This window comes from Lontra canadensis, unplaced genomic scaffold (assembly GCF_010015895.1).
Source record: "Lontra canadensis isolate GAN:19392208 unplaced genomic scaffold, GSC_riverotter_1.0 scaffold114, whole genome shotgun sequence".
Taxonomy (NCBI): domain Eukaryota; kingdom Metazoa; phylum Chordata; class Mammalia; order Carnivora; family Mustelidae; genus Lontra; species Lontra canadensis.
Window position 1 is genome coordinate 2,977,842 of NW_022631108.1, and position 13,491 is coordinate 2,991,332.

Sequence of the window (13,491 nt, forward strand, 5' to 3'; positions counted from 1 at the left end):
GTCTGCAACTGTAGCCAGCAATCCAAATCTAGGTCCCAGACATTTTTGTACACACAGTCCATGAGCTAAGAATGGTTTTTACATTAAAAGGCTTTGAAAAACAAAGAATATACAACAGAGACCATATGTGGCCTGCAAAGCCTAAAGTACTTACTATCTAGCCTTGAAGTAGTTTGCCAACACTTGAATTTAGATCATTGATAAGGAGAATACATGATTAACGATAGGCTCCAAGTCTTAGAAAAGCATGTACGACATAGTGAAGTGGCATTTCACTTAGGAACACATGAGCATATTACACAATAGGAGCTTTTAGAAATCATCATAAAGGGTGCCTGCGTGGCTCAGTGGGTTAAAGCCTCTGTCTTCAGCTCAGGTCATGATCTCAGGGTCCTGAGGTTGAGTCCCACATCAGGCTCTCTGCTTGGTGGGGAGCCTGCTTCCCCCTCTCTCTCTTTCTGCCTGCCTCTCTACCTACTTGTGATCTCTGTCTGTCAAATAAATAAATAAAATCTTTAAAAAAAAAGAAATCATCATATCTTATGATCCTAAAAAGTACACTTTATCCCAAATCATCATATAAAAAATGGAATAATAGAGCACCCTACCATATCACCTTTATATAGAAAAATATAACTTATTAAAACATAACTGCAGACTGGCTCAGAATGTGTAGGTAAAATTCCATTGGAATAAATACTTTTATAACTGATAATCTACTAAAACTTTTTTTTCCCAGGGACCACTAAAAAATCACTTCGTTATATGCTAAATAATCAATCTGATATAACAAATAGTTTCTCAGGTTTCTAACAAGTAAACAGTAAATTACTTTGTTAAACTCAAATGATAATGATACAACTATTTCACTGTACATTGGAAAATCAAAGTTTTTAAATAGGGGATGTAATTTGTTGGTCCTGTCATAGGATAGGACATAATCACTGGAGCATAGGGAACAAAACCTAACCAAATTCAATAATGTCTTAAGATATATCATCTGTCTTATTATTAATTAATTAATTATTAAGCACACATCTATTTTCACCACTGCCACACAAATCCAAATTATTATCATGGCCCATCCTACCATAGACTCCTACAGCATACCAGAGTCACTCTTATCTTCATTTCAATCTATTCTGTTGCCAGAATTATAGAGTATCCTTCAAAAGCAAAATTCACAGGTCATCCCTTAGCTTTTAAATCTTTTAATGGTTTTCTGTTGGTCTAGGATAGATCCTATATGACACTGAATGGTCTGGCCTCTGTCCATTTCCCCAGTCCTATCTGGTGATAACTTTCTGTTCTCTGTGCTCTAGCCAAAAATTGGCTTTCTTTCAACTCCCTTCTACCTGAAGACCTTTGATGTGCTCTTCCCTCTTCCTGTAGGACGTCCCAACTCTCTCACATATCTAATTTATCAAATATTTATTGATATCCTACCATATTGAGACTGAAAAGAAAAAAAATATCAGCTACTGATAAATGCTATGATGAAAATATAGCGAGGTGATAGAATAAGACAAAGACTGCAAGGCTACTCTAGAATGTTTGATCAGGGAAGGCCTTGTCAAGGAGGTAACATTCAGGCTGAGACCCAGGTGAATTCTATCTATCTTTCAAATCTTAACCCAAATTGAACTTCCTTAGGAAACTTCTCTGACCCTATTTTGACCAGGGTCAAATAGTTTTAGACCAGGTTTGGTGACCCTATTAGAAACTTGCATTGTATTTTGCACTTCTTTTCTAATGACCATTTATTTTAATTAATTTTTGTGTGGCTTTTCTTGTTATTTTTATTTTTTTTTCTTAAAAGTCTGTAAATCCCAGGATGACGGGAACTCTCTAATTTACTGTTTATTCCTAATATCTAACTCAGTTGCTGGCACACAGTAGATGCTCAGTAAGTATTTGCTGAGTGGAAGAACTTTACACTACACTAAGACCCCAATAAACAAATTGTTAATACAGAAAAGATAAATATCAAAACTAAATAGATTTGACTGTTACAAGGACTAAAAATAAAATACTCTGTTCTAAATTCTTTAGTAAAATTCACTGAAAACAGATGACCCATGAATCAACCCATGGGAGGAGTACCACTAAACAAAATTCTAAATTAAGGTACTTGTTAAGACAGAATTTTACACATATCTATAAAGCCAGTGGCTATGACACAAATTTTGAAATTGTGATTTTGAGAGATACAGACCTGTGCTGTCTCATATGCAGTTAGCCCCATGTGGCTATTAAGCATCTGAAATGTGGCTAGTCCAAATTGAGATGTTATATAAATATAAAATACACACTAGATTTCAAAGATTTTGTATTTTAAAAACAGAAAATAGTTAATAATTATCATATTAGTTACATGCTGAAATGCTACTATTTTGGATACACTGGGTTAAATGAAATATATTTTTAAAATTAATTTCACCTATTGTGCTTTACTTTTTCTGTTGCAGCTACTAGAAAAATTATTTATTACATATGTGGCTCATACTTTATTTCTACTGAAGCATGCACACAGATGCACATTTACTAATGAAGAATCAAGCAAATAGTATATATTTTTCCACACATAATTAACAGAAACTTCTATCAGGGAATAGGGAAAGGCAGAAGGGGATAAAAATTGGTTAAACAAATTAAAAAAAGAATCTAAAACTCCATTAACACAGTGTTAGCAAAGAGAATTGGGAGGTATATGGAAATCCTCCCAAAATTAAACAGATCTTTAGAAAATCTGACATAGGAGTCAAATAAGGATGATACCATGGTATACTACAAAGTGAATTGAGTCAGGAGAGCTGGATTCTAGTCCTTATCACTTAACTGCTTTGTAAATCCTATGGCAATCATTTGGCCCTGTCCTTAAGTATTTAGGAACTGATAATTGAAGCAGATAGGAAATAAGGCTTTTAAGTGGTAATTAACCTGAAGTGCATCATAAACCAATAAACAACCCCACCTACATGACTTCTGTTATTAATCCTATCTTACTACAACAAATACATTTTTAGAAGAGGAAAAACCACCTTTTCTCTTACTTTTTCCCCTTACCTCTACTTCTTGCATAAATGAATCCCTGAAAGTAGAACATAAAGGAGGCTCTTGTCAAAATAAAGTTAGCTCTACCCCTAAAACGATAATAACAAAAATCCCAACTAATGCTAAAAACAAAATAACTTACATATCCTTAAATGCATTTTACAAAATAATTACCAGACCTCAAAAGGATCTTGAAATGTTTTCATATCTGCTTTTAGCAGCTATACGATGTGCCATCCTTATTTTGTAGATACGTCAACAAAGGTAATTGAAATATTTACTTCTCCAAGGGTTAGTAAGTCATAGAAAGTAAACTAAAATTTAAATTTCCTGTCTTCTGGAATAATGCCCTTTTTGATCAGTTTAATTATTCCAAAAATACTTACAGATAAAGTATGAAGAAGTTGCCCTGTGATAGAATTCCATACTTTCAAAAGGAAATTGTTCACTGCAGTAATAACTGTGGTGTCATAGCGATCCCACGCCACCATAGTCACCTTAAGTTTAGTGACCTTGTCTTCTCCAGATGGCACATTATTCCTAAATAAAATAATTTGCAGTATTCATACACTGTAAATTACTGACAAAGGTATATCTAAAATAGCAAATTATGGAAAAAAAAAAACCTCTCTGGTAGCTTGCACATTTTTAGATAAAAAATCCTAAACTATGCTTTTAAGTACTCACAAAATAAAATAATAAAAAGTACCTAAGTAGGGCAAAACCTATAAGCTTATGTTAGGAAGACAGAAGACACAAAATGACAAAAAAATTTTTAGTTAGTTACAGAAGAACAAAAAAGTGAAACTACAAAAAATCTATAATCCCTTGAAAAATAAAATATAAGGTCATGTTGGCTACCAGAAAATATGAAGAAAACATAAAATGGACACTTGATTCCCTTAAGTAATACATTTTGAAACTAACAGTTCTTGTAAAAGAGCAGCAAGAAATTCATTAACTCTTAATTTAGTTGAACATGATAAGAATAGCTGGCTAGGACTACAATGTCAGTTCCATATTGTTATTAATGGGAAGATAATTGGTTCCAGAGCCTTACCCTATAGAAACTGTAATGTCCTAAAGATGTAATCATGTATCTTCCAATCAACAGGGAAGAGGATGAAACAGAATGCTGATTAAGTGTACTTATACTATTGAGTAGGAATGCTAACAATATGTAACATTATAAAGGTAACCCCAGTAAGACAGATAAATAGTTAAGCTTATGATGACATTTGGACAACCCTCAAAGTAGAAAGTAGTATAGACAGATATTAAAAATGACCTACAGAAAACTAAGGCAGAAAATAACTCTGTGGGCATTAGCAGAGTAGAGCTCTTTGGTTCACAAGAGATCAGAATTTTGAATGACTATTAATGTTTCTATCATACAGTCTGTCAACAGCAAAAGGCAATTTACTTAGAGACTAAATATAGGTGTTATACTTCAGGTCTACCAAAGAACTCTAAACTGTTTACTAATCTAAAAAGAGATTTTCATTAATGAAATATAATTCAGTAAATCAAAAGATAGTATACCATATGAGAACCACTGAAATATCTAACAGCCAATCTTACCCAGTAATTTTAGTAGCCATATCTAGCACTATACTCTTCCATTCTTGTTGCTGATATTGCCAAATTCTTGCTGTTCCATCTCTACTTCCACTAACAAATCTTAAACTGCAGAGAAACAGTGAAAATACACTTATTACTTTTTTCCAAATTAGAAATCACTTTTTTTTTCAATTATGAAAGTAATACGTTCATCCCCATATACTACTGGGAGGAATGAAAATTATACACTTTGGAACACAGTTTTGCAGTTCCTCAAAATGATAGAGTAACCATATAACTCAACAATTCTACTCCCAGGTATAAATCCATGAGAAACCAAACATTAAGTCTACATAAAAATTTGTACATGGTATTATTCATCACAAGCCAAAAAGTTATAACAATCCAATGTCCATCAACTAATAAAGGGATGAACAAATTGTGGCATCCATACAATCAAATATTATTCAGCAATAAAGAGAAATGAACTAATGATACATGCTGCAACATGACTTAATCTTGAAAACAATACACTAACTGATAGAAATCAGTCACAAAAAATACATTGTATTTATTTATTTAAAATCTCCAGAAGAGGCAAATCTATAAAGATAAAAACTGGATTAAAGGCTGCCCAGAGTTAAGAGTGGGCATGTAAAGATATTGGAGAGTGATAGCTGAAGGGTATGGAAATTCTTTTTGGGGTGATAAAAATGTTCTGAAATTGATTGTGGTAAAGGTTGCACAACCCTGTGAATATACCAGAAAACACTGAAGTTAAGTTATTTGTATTATATCTCAATAAAACTTACAAAAATGCATTCATTCACCCATAATTTTATCACTGTTTATACTTTCATTTCTATTCCACCAAACTTAATTAAAAACATACATAAACACTTATCTATTTTCCCCTACAGGAAACAGAATTATACTATATATAATGTTTTATGTTTTCCCCAAGGGTTATTTTATAGATCTATCTCTAGGTTTATAGAAAACTACTGTCACTTTTAATAAGTACTCAGCTATATGGATGCATAAAAATTTATTTAATAACTCCCTAATGAAAATATTTACTATTTCTATTCTTCACCATAAATAATGTTGTGATGAATATCTCTATATGTATCTTTGTACAACCTTATACATATCTTTGCTGAGTCAAATGGTCAGCACATTTTTAAAGCTTTTGATGAGTTATTTTGCCTCAAAAGTTTTTTTTTTTTTTTTTTTTACATTTTACTATCTCTTAAAAGTTGTGGGAGAGTGAGTGCCCATTTTTCCTAAACCCTTGGCAATACTAGGTGCTAACATACTTTAATATCTTGTCATTCCGAAAGAAAAATAAATGTTACTTTTATTCTAAACTGCATCTTTATTAGTAAAATTGGACATCCTTTGTTTATTGTCCACATAACTAATGAAGATAAAATAATGTTTTTCCTTTAGGGAAAAGGCAAAGAATTAAAAAACTTCAGATTCCTCTAGCATGAAAGAATCATAGCTGTACAAACCTTCAAGTGTATACCTCAGTATAGTGCAATAAATCAACCTCAAAAAATTATCTGAAGGTTTTCTCATTCCTAATATAAACTTCACTCTATGTGGACCATCATTATTTACTCTTGCATTTAATAAAGATGAACAAATTCATCATAGCAATCACCCACTGTCTGAAAAATATTTAAAAATAAAACATGGTCAAAAAATTAAAAAAATAAATTTAATTAACATAAAACATGGTCACCCACATAAAGTTTTTATATAAATATATGGATACACATTTATGCTAAGTGGTTACATTTTAAAATCTATTCTAGGTTAATTTTTAGACCAGGGCAAAAAGATTATCAACCTTTTGGGATCAAACATTTGAGAGGGTGCACAAATACCTGTACGTAATTTCTGAGTTTACAGATACAGGAAATACATATCATATGAGTAAGAGAGACAATAAGTAAAACAGATGTTCAAAGGAAGACAATATGGATAAAATCTGGAGCAGTCAGAAAAGGGTTCAGGTAGAACATGGGAAGATAGGACTCAGAAGAGAAAGGGACTCGAGGGAGAAGAAAAGCAGAGTAAAGGAAAGCAGAAGGGAGAGGGAGACTGTAGGAGGGAAAGAGAAGTGAGGGGGAGTACGGGGTGATATTTCTGGTTAAGAATGGTGTGAGGTAAAGTATAAGCAAATCAATGAACAAGAGAAAAAATAGAGATATATGGATGTAACAAGAGCAATGATTAGTCAATTAGGTTAAATGTAATGATTTATATGGGAGATAGTAAATGAGAAAAGAATGTAGGTCTAAGTTAAGTTATAAAAAGTTTTGAATTCATAAGACATTTGAATTCTATTCTATAGACAAAGAGGAAACACTAAAGATTCTGAACAGAGCAATGTGGATCTGGCAGAAATGGACAGGATATATTTTGAAAGGAGAAGAAAACTGGAGGTAATGGGTTAAATAATGGAATGCTTGGCCAAGGTGAGTGATAATAGAAATGGAAAAAAACAAAATAAACAAAAAAGAAATCACTCAGAAAGGAAGAACTGATAAAGTATGGCTACTACTTGGATAGGAGTTTAAAAGAAACGGGGTAAGGATGTCATCAAAAATAGACAAGGGCTTTCAGCTTAAGAAACTGAACATAAATAAAGTACTACAATAGAGGGAACTACTTCTGAAAGAATAGAGGTAAAATATGTCAAACATCTGTTTACACAGATAAGTACTACATAGTTACCTGTCTCCATTGTTACAGAACTGAACAGCAACAACTTTGTCCTAAGACATAAAACAACAGATTTTTGGTTAGAGTTAATTTATTTGTAAAATAAATAAAGTACTCTTCCCTTCAAATTCACATGCAAAAGCATCATGTGATGCTTTTTTATGCTCTAATTTTTAATGCTCTAATTTTCTCAGAAAAAAACTCCAGCTTTCTTAAAAAAAAATCAATGAAGGTTGAAACAATGCATTGACTGAGGAGGAATACTTATTAGCAGTAATTTGAGACAAACCAGAATAAGCAAACCTGTTTCTAAATCATAATCTCAAGAGATAGTTTTGAATAGATATTGGTTTTTATATCCTCCATAATAGGAGCACACTAACCTACAATGTGACCTTAAAGTAACAGACTTAATAGAAGTTGAACTAATTCTCCCACTTATTTTTTTTTAATTTCAGAAAATAAATCAATAATTTCCTGTTTCTCAGATGGATTCTTTATTTTACAAAGGATTCGTCTGTCTTTAGGTACAATATTTCAGGTACTTCTCTTTGAATCTTCTTTTATAACGACTAAACTAATGACTTTTATGAATATAATGTGTATTATAGTGATGAAAAGATTAAAGTATAAGGCAGAATGTGCATTTTTCTTCTCTTTATTCCTTGGTAATAAAGCTAAAATGTACCCTCAAATGTTGTACATATTTTCACAACACACTCAGTTACTGAACTGCATTTGAATTTTTAATAAAAGTTCAGACATTAAATATCTTTATATTTATTTTTCATTTTTAAAAATTAAACTGTCTTCATATGTTTAGAGGTATATTTACACTGTTCTGTGATTTCACTATAGTATTTATTTGACAGATTCTGTATTCTCACTGCCAATTGCAATAACTGGTTTAAAAAAAAAATAACTGGTTTTAGATGTTCTGAAAGTACATCTTATTTTCAGTGACTAACAGTAGCCACTGACTTCAACAGGGAGTATTTAGGCTTTCTGACTTTGTCATAGCAGCATCCTGGCAAAAAAACGCACAAAACTCTACTAATCAATTTTTCTTCATCTTTCCCCCAACTCAATTCTTGCCCGTTGTTTCTACTACCACCTTTTCACTCAGCTCTCAATAAGCTTGACTGCACTTGTATACATACCCTGCTTGGGTGGTAATTGTAAAGATGCCTCCTTTGCATACTCTAGTACAAATGGATTTCTCCCAATGGATAGTCTCAGATTGAGATCTTTATATATTTCCTAAGTTTTTCTCTTTCACAATTTAAATAATACTCCAGGATTTTAGTATCTAGGAATAAGTAACAGCAAGGTGAGAGCTCAGCTTGGTTCAGTAATGGTTTATAAGTAACTGTTCAGTTATGTTTATGGGAGAGGACAAAACCAGGAGATTGTTTCCAAAAGCTCAAGAAGGTTTCTAACAGGTCTCTTTTATTACAAATTTCAGGAACATGACTGATTTTGTAACTCACAAAGTATCTTTTTCTAATAGTGATGATTCAGGGAAACTGTGTGTATTTTGTTGATGTGCACTAATAGTATTCCAAATGAGAGGTCAATAGTACTGAAAACAGTAATCTTAATTAAGACTTGCAAAGATGAGTGCTTTCAATTGCTGACTATACAGCTTTGACAATAAGGTATATGAGGTGTACAGTGAGCTGAAAAACAAGTACTCCCATATTCCACAGTGAATAATTATTTAGAGAAAAAGGTAAGGAAAGGAAGAGTAGAAAGAGATGAAAGGTACACAGAGATATGAAAAAAAACACTACTGGCGCCAAGCTTCCTAAATAAAGAAAGTGCAAATAGCTTTGAGGAAAAGGTCCAGTCACCAATGGCTGTCACCCAGGCATAAAGCTGTTCCCTGCTGTTGTTGATAACTAAGTAGGATTAGATTTCAGGAGTCTGTGATGGCATTCTGAAAATAATTAAACTAAAATCAACAAGCTAAATTAGTAAATTATTTTTTTCCTCAAGATATACTTAATATGTCTTTTATTATTTGAGGTAAAATGGGCATACAGCATTATATAAGTTTCAGCTGTAAATATTATAATTTGATATTTGCATATACTACAAAGTAATCACCACTGTTAGTTACCATCCACCACCATACAAATAAGCTCTCTCACCCATCCCCCAACACATTTTCTCCTCTGGTAATCATGGATCTGTGTATCTATGAGTTTCTTTTTGTTTGGTTTGGTTTATCCATTTGTTTTGTTATTTTAGAAGCCATATATAGTAAAATCATGTTATTTGCCTTTTTCCATCAGATTTTTCACTTAGCATAATAAATACCCTCAAGATCCATCCATATTGTCACAAATGGCAAGATTTCCTTATGTGTGGCTGAGTAGCATTCCAGTGTGTGTGTGTGTGTGTGTGTGTGTGTGTACCACATCTTTATCCATTCATCCATGGATGGACACTTAGGTTGTTTCCATATTCTGGCTACTATAAATACTGCTGCAATGAACATAGGGGTGCATATATCTACTTGAATTAGTGTTTTTGTATTCATCAATAAATACTCAGAAGTGGAATATCTGGATCCTGCGGTCATTCTCTTTTTAATTTTTTGACAAATCTCCATACTGCTTTCCATAGTGGCTACACCAATTTACATTTACATTCCCACCAATAACATATAAGAGTATCTTTTTCTTCACATATTCTCCAACACTTGTTACTTCTTGCCTTTTTGATAATAGCCATTCTAATAGGTGTGAGATGATATCACATTGTGGTTTTCATTTCACTGATAATTAGTGATGTGGAACATGTTTTCATGTGCCTATTAGCCATCATTATATCTTCTTTAGAAAAAAAGAAAGTGTCTATTTAGTTCCTCTGCCCATTTTATAATTGGGTTGTTTCTTGTTATTGAGTTATATGAGTCCTTTATATATTTTGGATATTAACCCCTTAATAGATAAATTATTTACAAATATCGTTTCCCATTTACTAGGTTGCCTTTTTGTTTTATTGATGTTTTCCTTCACTGTGCACTAGCTTTTTACTAAGAAGTAGCCCCATTTGTTCATTTTTGCTTTTGTCTCCCTTACACTTAGAGCCAGAATTTTTTAAAAAATCACTAAGACCAATGTCAAGGACCGTACCAGTGCTGGAGAGGGTCATGAAAAAGATACGACCACCAGGTTACCTGGGAGCTGGACCCCAGGCAATTACGGGCTCCTTACCCTCTTCCCTATCCTAGGATATACGTTCCACTTGCCTTTCCTGCTCCCAGAGGCTGCTCTAAGGACACAGCCTTGAGACGATGATGTGATACTGAGAACACCTGCACAGTATACTTGAATGAACCCAGTTAAGGCTTCTTTATAAACTTTTAAGATTTGGTGGGTAGGTTGGGGGCACCTGGGTGGCTCAGTCAGTTAAGCAGCAGCCATCTGCTTGGGTCATGATCCTGGTCCTGGAATCGAGTCCTGCATAAGGCTCCCTGCTTGGCGGGGAGCCTGCTTCTCCCTCTCCTCCCTGCTTCTCCTCCCTCCTCCCTCTCTCTATCTCTGTCTGTCTCTCTCTCAAGTAACTAATAAATAAAATTTAAAAAAAAAGATTTGGTGGGCAGGCACAAAGATCCATTCATTCTGCTGCCACCCAAAACAAACTTCATATTTAAATTCCCTTTGCTAATTAAAACTACCACCTACCAACCCAGAGTGGACTACCTCTTTCTTTGGTCTTTCCTTGCCCTCTGAGTATAGGGGTCAGTTTCAGATTATAGCTATGAAGCTCGCAAGAGGGCTGTAAAGACAATTGGCAAGCCAGCACAGAGACCAAAGAAATGGGCTTTGGGAATGAGGCATCCACAGGAAAAACCCCAAATTAGCCATCAACTTCTTTGTAAGGAAATGTGGCCTGTATTTTAGATGCCTATGGACTACTACATGAATATGCGGACACCCAGAAAATGCCAGCCAATCTAAGGTAAACTTGGAGGAAATGCACATACCACAATGGGACAGAGAAGGGAAACATGGTTGCTATAGTGGGCTTCTGCTGTGGGTAGTTCAGCTGGCCACTGATGCCTAACTAGAGGCTGAAGAAAGTTAGAAGAGCTGAGTTTAGAAAAGGAGAAGTGAGGGGCACCTGAGTGGCTCAGTGGGTTAAAGCCTCTGCCTTTGGCTCAGGTCATGATCTCAGGGTCCTGGGATCGAGCCCCACATTGGGCTCTCTGCTCAGCAGGGGGCCTGCTTCCTCCTCTCTCTCTGTCTGCCTCTCTGCCTACTTGTGATCTCTCTCCCTCTGTCAAATAAATAAATAAAATCTTTAAAACAAAAAAAAAAAGGAGAAGTGAGTTGAGGGAAATCGGAGGGGGAGACAAATCAAGAGAGACTGTGGACGCTGAGAAACAAACAGGGTTTTAGAGGGGAGGGGTTTGGGGGGTTGGGTGAGCCTGGTGGCGGGGTATTACAGAGGGTATGTTATTGCAAGGAGCACTGGGTGTGGTGCATAAACAATGAATCCTGGAACACTGAAAAGAAATAAAATGAAAAAAAAAAAAGGGCATGTGACTGTCCACTACTCTGCTAGCCCTGGGGCTGGCAGACAAGATGGAAAAGGAAAGTAATAAATTGGAGACCTTAGTGTCCTGTTTTACAAAGCAAAGAGGGTACAATGTATTAAGATATGAGAACTTATGAGAAAGCCTGACTAGGATGCTATGAGGTGGAATCTTACAGAAAACGATGAAAATGAAGAGGAGGATGCTATGGTAACTGATGAGGAAACAGACAAAATGCCCCATACCTTCTGACCCCTACTTTTAAATAGCAATTACCCCAAAACTCCTAGGAGAAAACTTACGTCTTTCTCTGTCCCCTTAAGTTTATAAATCTTATCATGTCTTTGAAATATAAATACCTCTGGAGATAACAAAAACATTGCCAGAAAAAAAGGGAGGGGCTTTTAAGAATACAGCTATAGTTCTCTTGTCCATTGCATAATAATGAACCCTCATCAAATCAAATGACCATTTTTAGTTTTCTGTCATTTGCAGTTACTGTTTTGCTCTGATGCTTTGCATAAAGTGTCCCTACAACAGTGCTTCATCTTTAAGAACACTCATGGAAGAGAATTTAATGGGTTTCTGATAACTAAGATTAAATTGCTTTCATGTTGGAGAGATAATGAACTTTACAAGTGCTCCCCTAAAATTATGTGTACAAGTGCCAGGATATGTCATACAATGGTAGCTGGGGACCTATCCCTGTTCTCCTTCCCCACATCAGCAAAATGGGCCCAATACACTGATAATACAATGTTAACGTGTAAAGATTTTACCTCTGCTGCAGGACACCTGCAGGCTTTGCTCAGGAACATCTGTGAGGAAGAAGATGGGCAATGAACCCAAGAAAATGCAATGCCTACACACTGCTAGAAGTTTTAAGGTATGATCTGGTCAGCTAAGACTCATAAAGCTGTAACTGAAAAGGTACAAGGCTCTCCAACTTCTAAGAATGGGAAAGAGGTGCAGTCCTTTATAGGGATTTTGGGGTTTTGGAAGACTTTTAATGTCTACCTGGCACAGTACTCCCATTCCTTATGCTGCCTGGTAAAAAAGGACACATATAAGACTGAGGGCAATAGCAGCATGTTGCCTTTGAGAAGGCAAAAATAATAAAACAGATTAAAGCTCTGGGCATCTCGTAAGTATTGCTACTTTTTAATTGGATGTGTCCATGACTCCAAAAGATATGGGACAGACACTATGGCAGAGATAACAAAAGGGGAGAATGCCCCTGGAATTTTGGTTCCAGCTCTGGAAAGGCGCAAAACCTCAATACCCCCATAGAGCAACAGTGCCTAGCAATGTACACAGTGCTCCTCCAGGTAAAACTTCTCACACAGCAGCCAGTATAGCAACTAGTATACTGAGCTTATAGTGGTTTGGCTACTGATCACTCAGGAGCCCTTGCCATTAACCCTTTGTACTGATAATTAGACTATTTTGAGGGATTAAAATTATGGCTTGAACAATGGAAAGCTCATCATTAAAAAGTCTTTGTGGGGTCAAGATATATATAATATGACATTCGGGTCCTTCTTCAAGAGCCTGACGTGATTCTCAATGTTTTTCATGTCCCAGTTCTTAAG

General features: G+C 34.9%; 1 protein-coding gene across 5 annotated transcripts in view; it reads right to left on the minus strand.

Moving 5' to 3' along the window:
• Positions 1–13,491, minus strand: part of BRWD3 (bromodomain and WD repeat domain containing 3) — a 208,281-nt gene that overhangs the window by 96,400 nt on the left and 98,390 nt on the right. For 3 of the 5 annotated variants that reach the window (XM_032840638.1, XM_032840636.1, XM_032840635.1), the window contains exons 12-15: positions 12,679–12,717; positions 7,363–7,403; positions 4,636–4,740; positions 3,441–3,594 (exon numbers count right to left, since the gene is read on the minus strand). In XM_032840638.1, coding sequence (XP_032696529.1) covers positions 3,441–3,594; positions 4,636–4,740; positions 7,363–7,403; positions 12,679–12,717 — 339 coding nt within the window. Of the gene's footprint in view, positions 1–3,440; positions 3,595–4,635; positions 4,741–7,362; positions 7,404–8,510; positions 8,647–12,678; positions 12,718–13,491 lie in introns of those variants that run through there. The other 2 variants (XM_032840639.1, XM_032840637.1) reach the window with 2 other exon arrangements.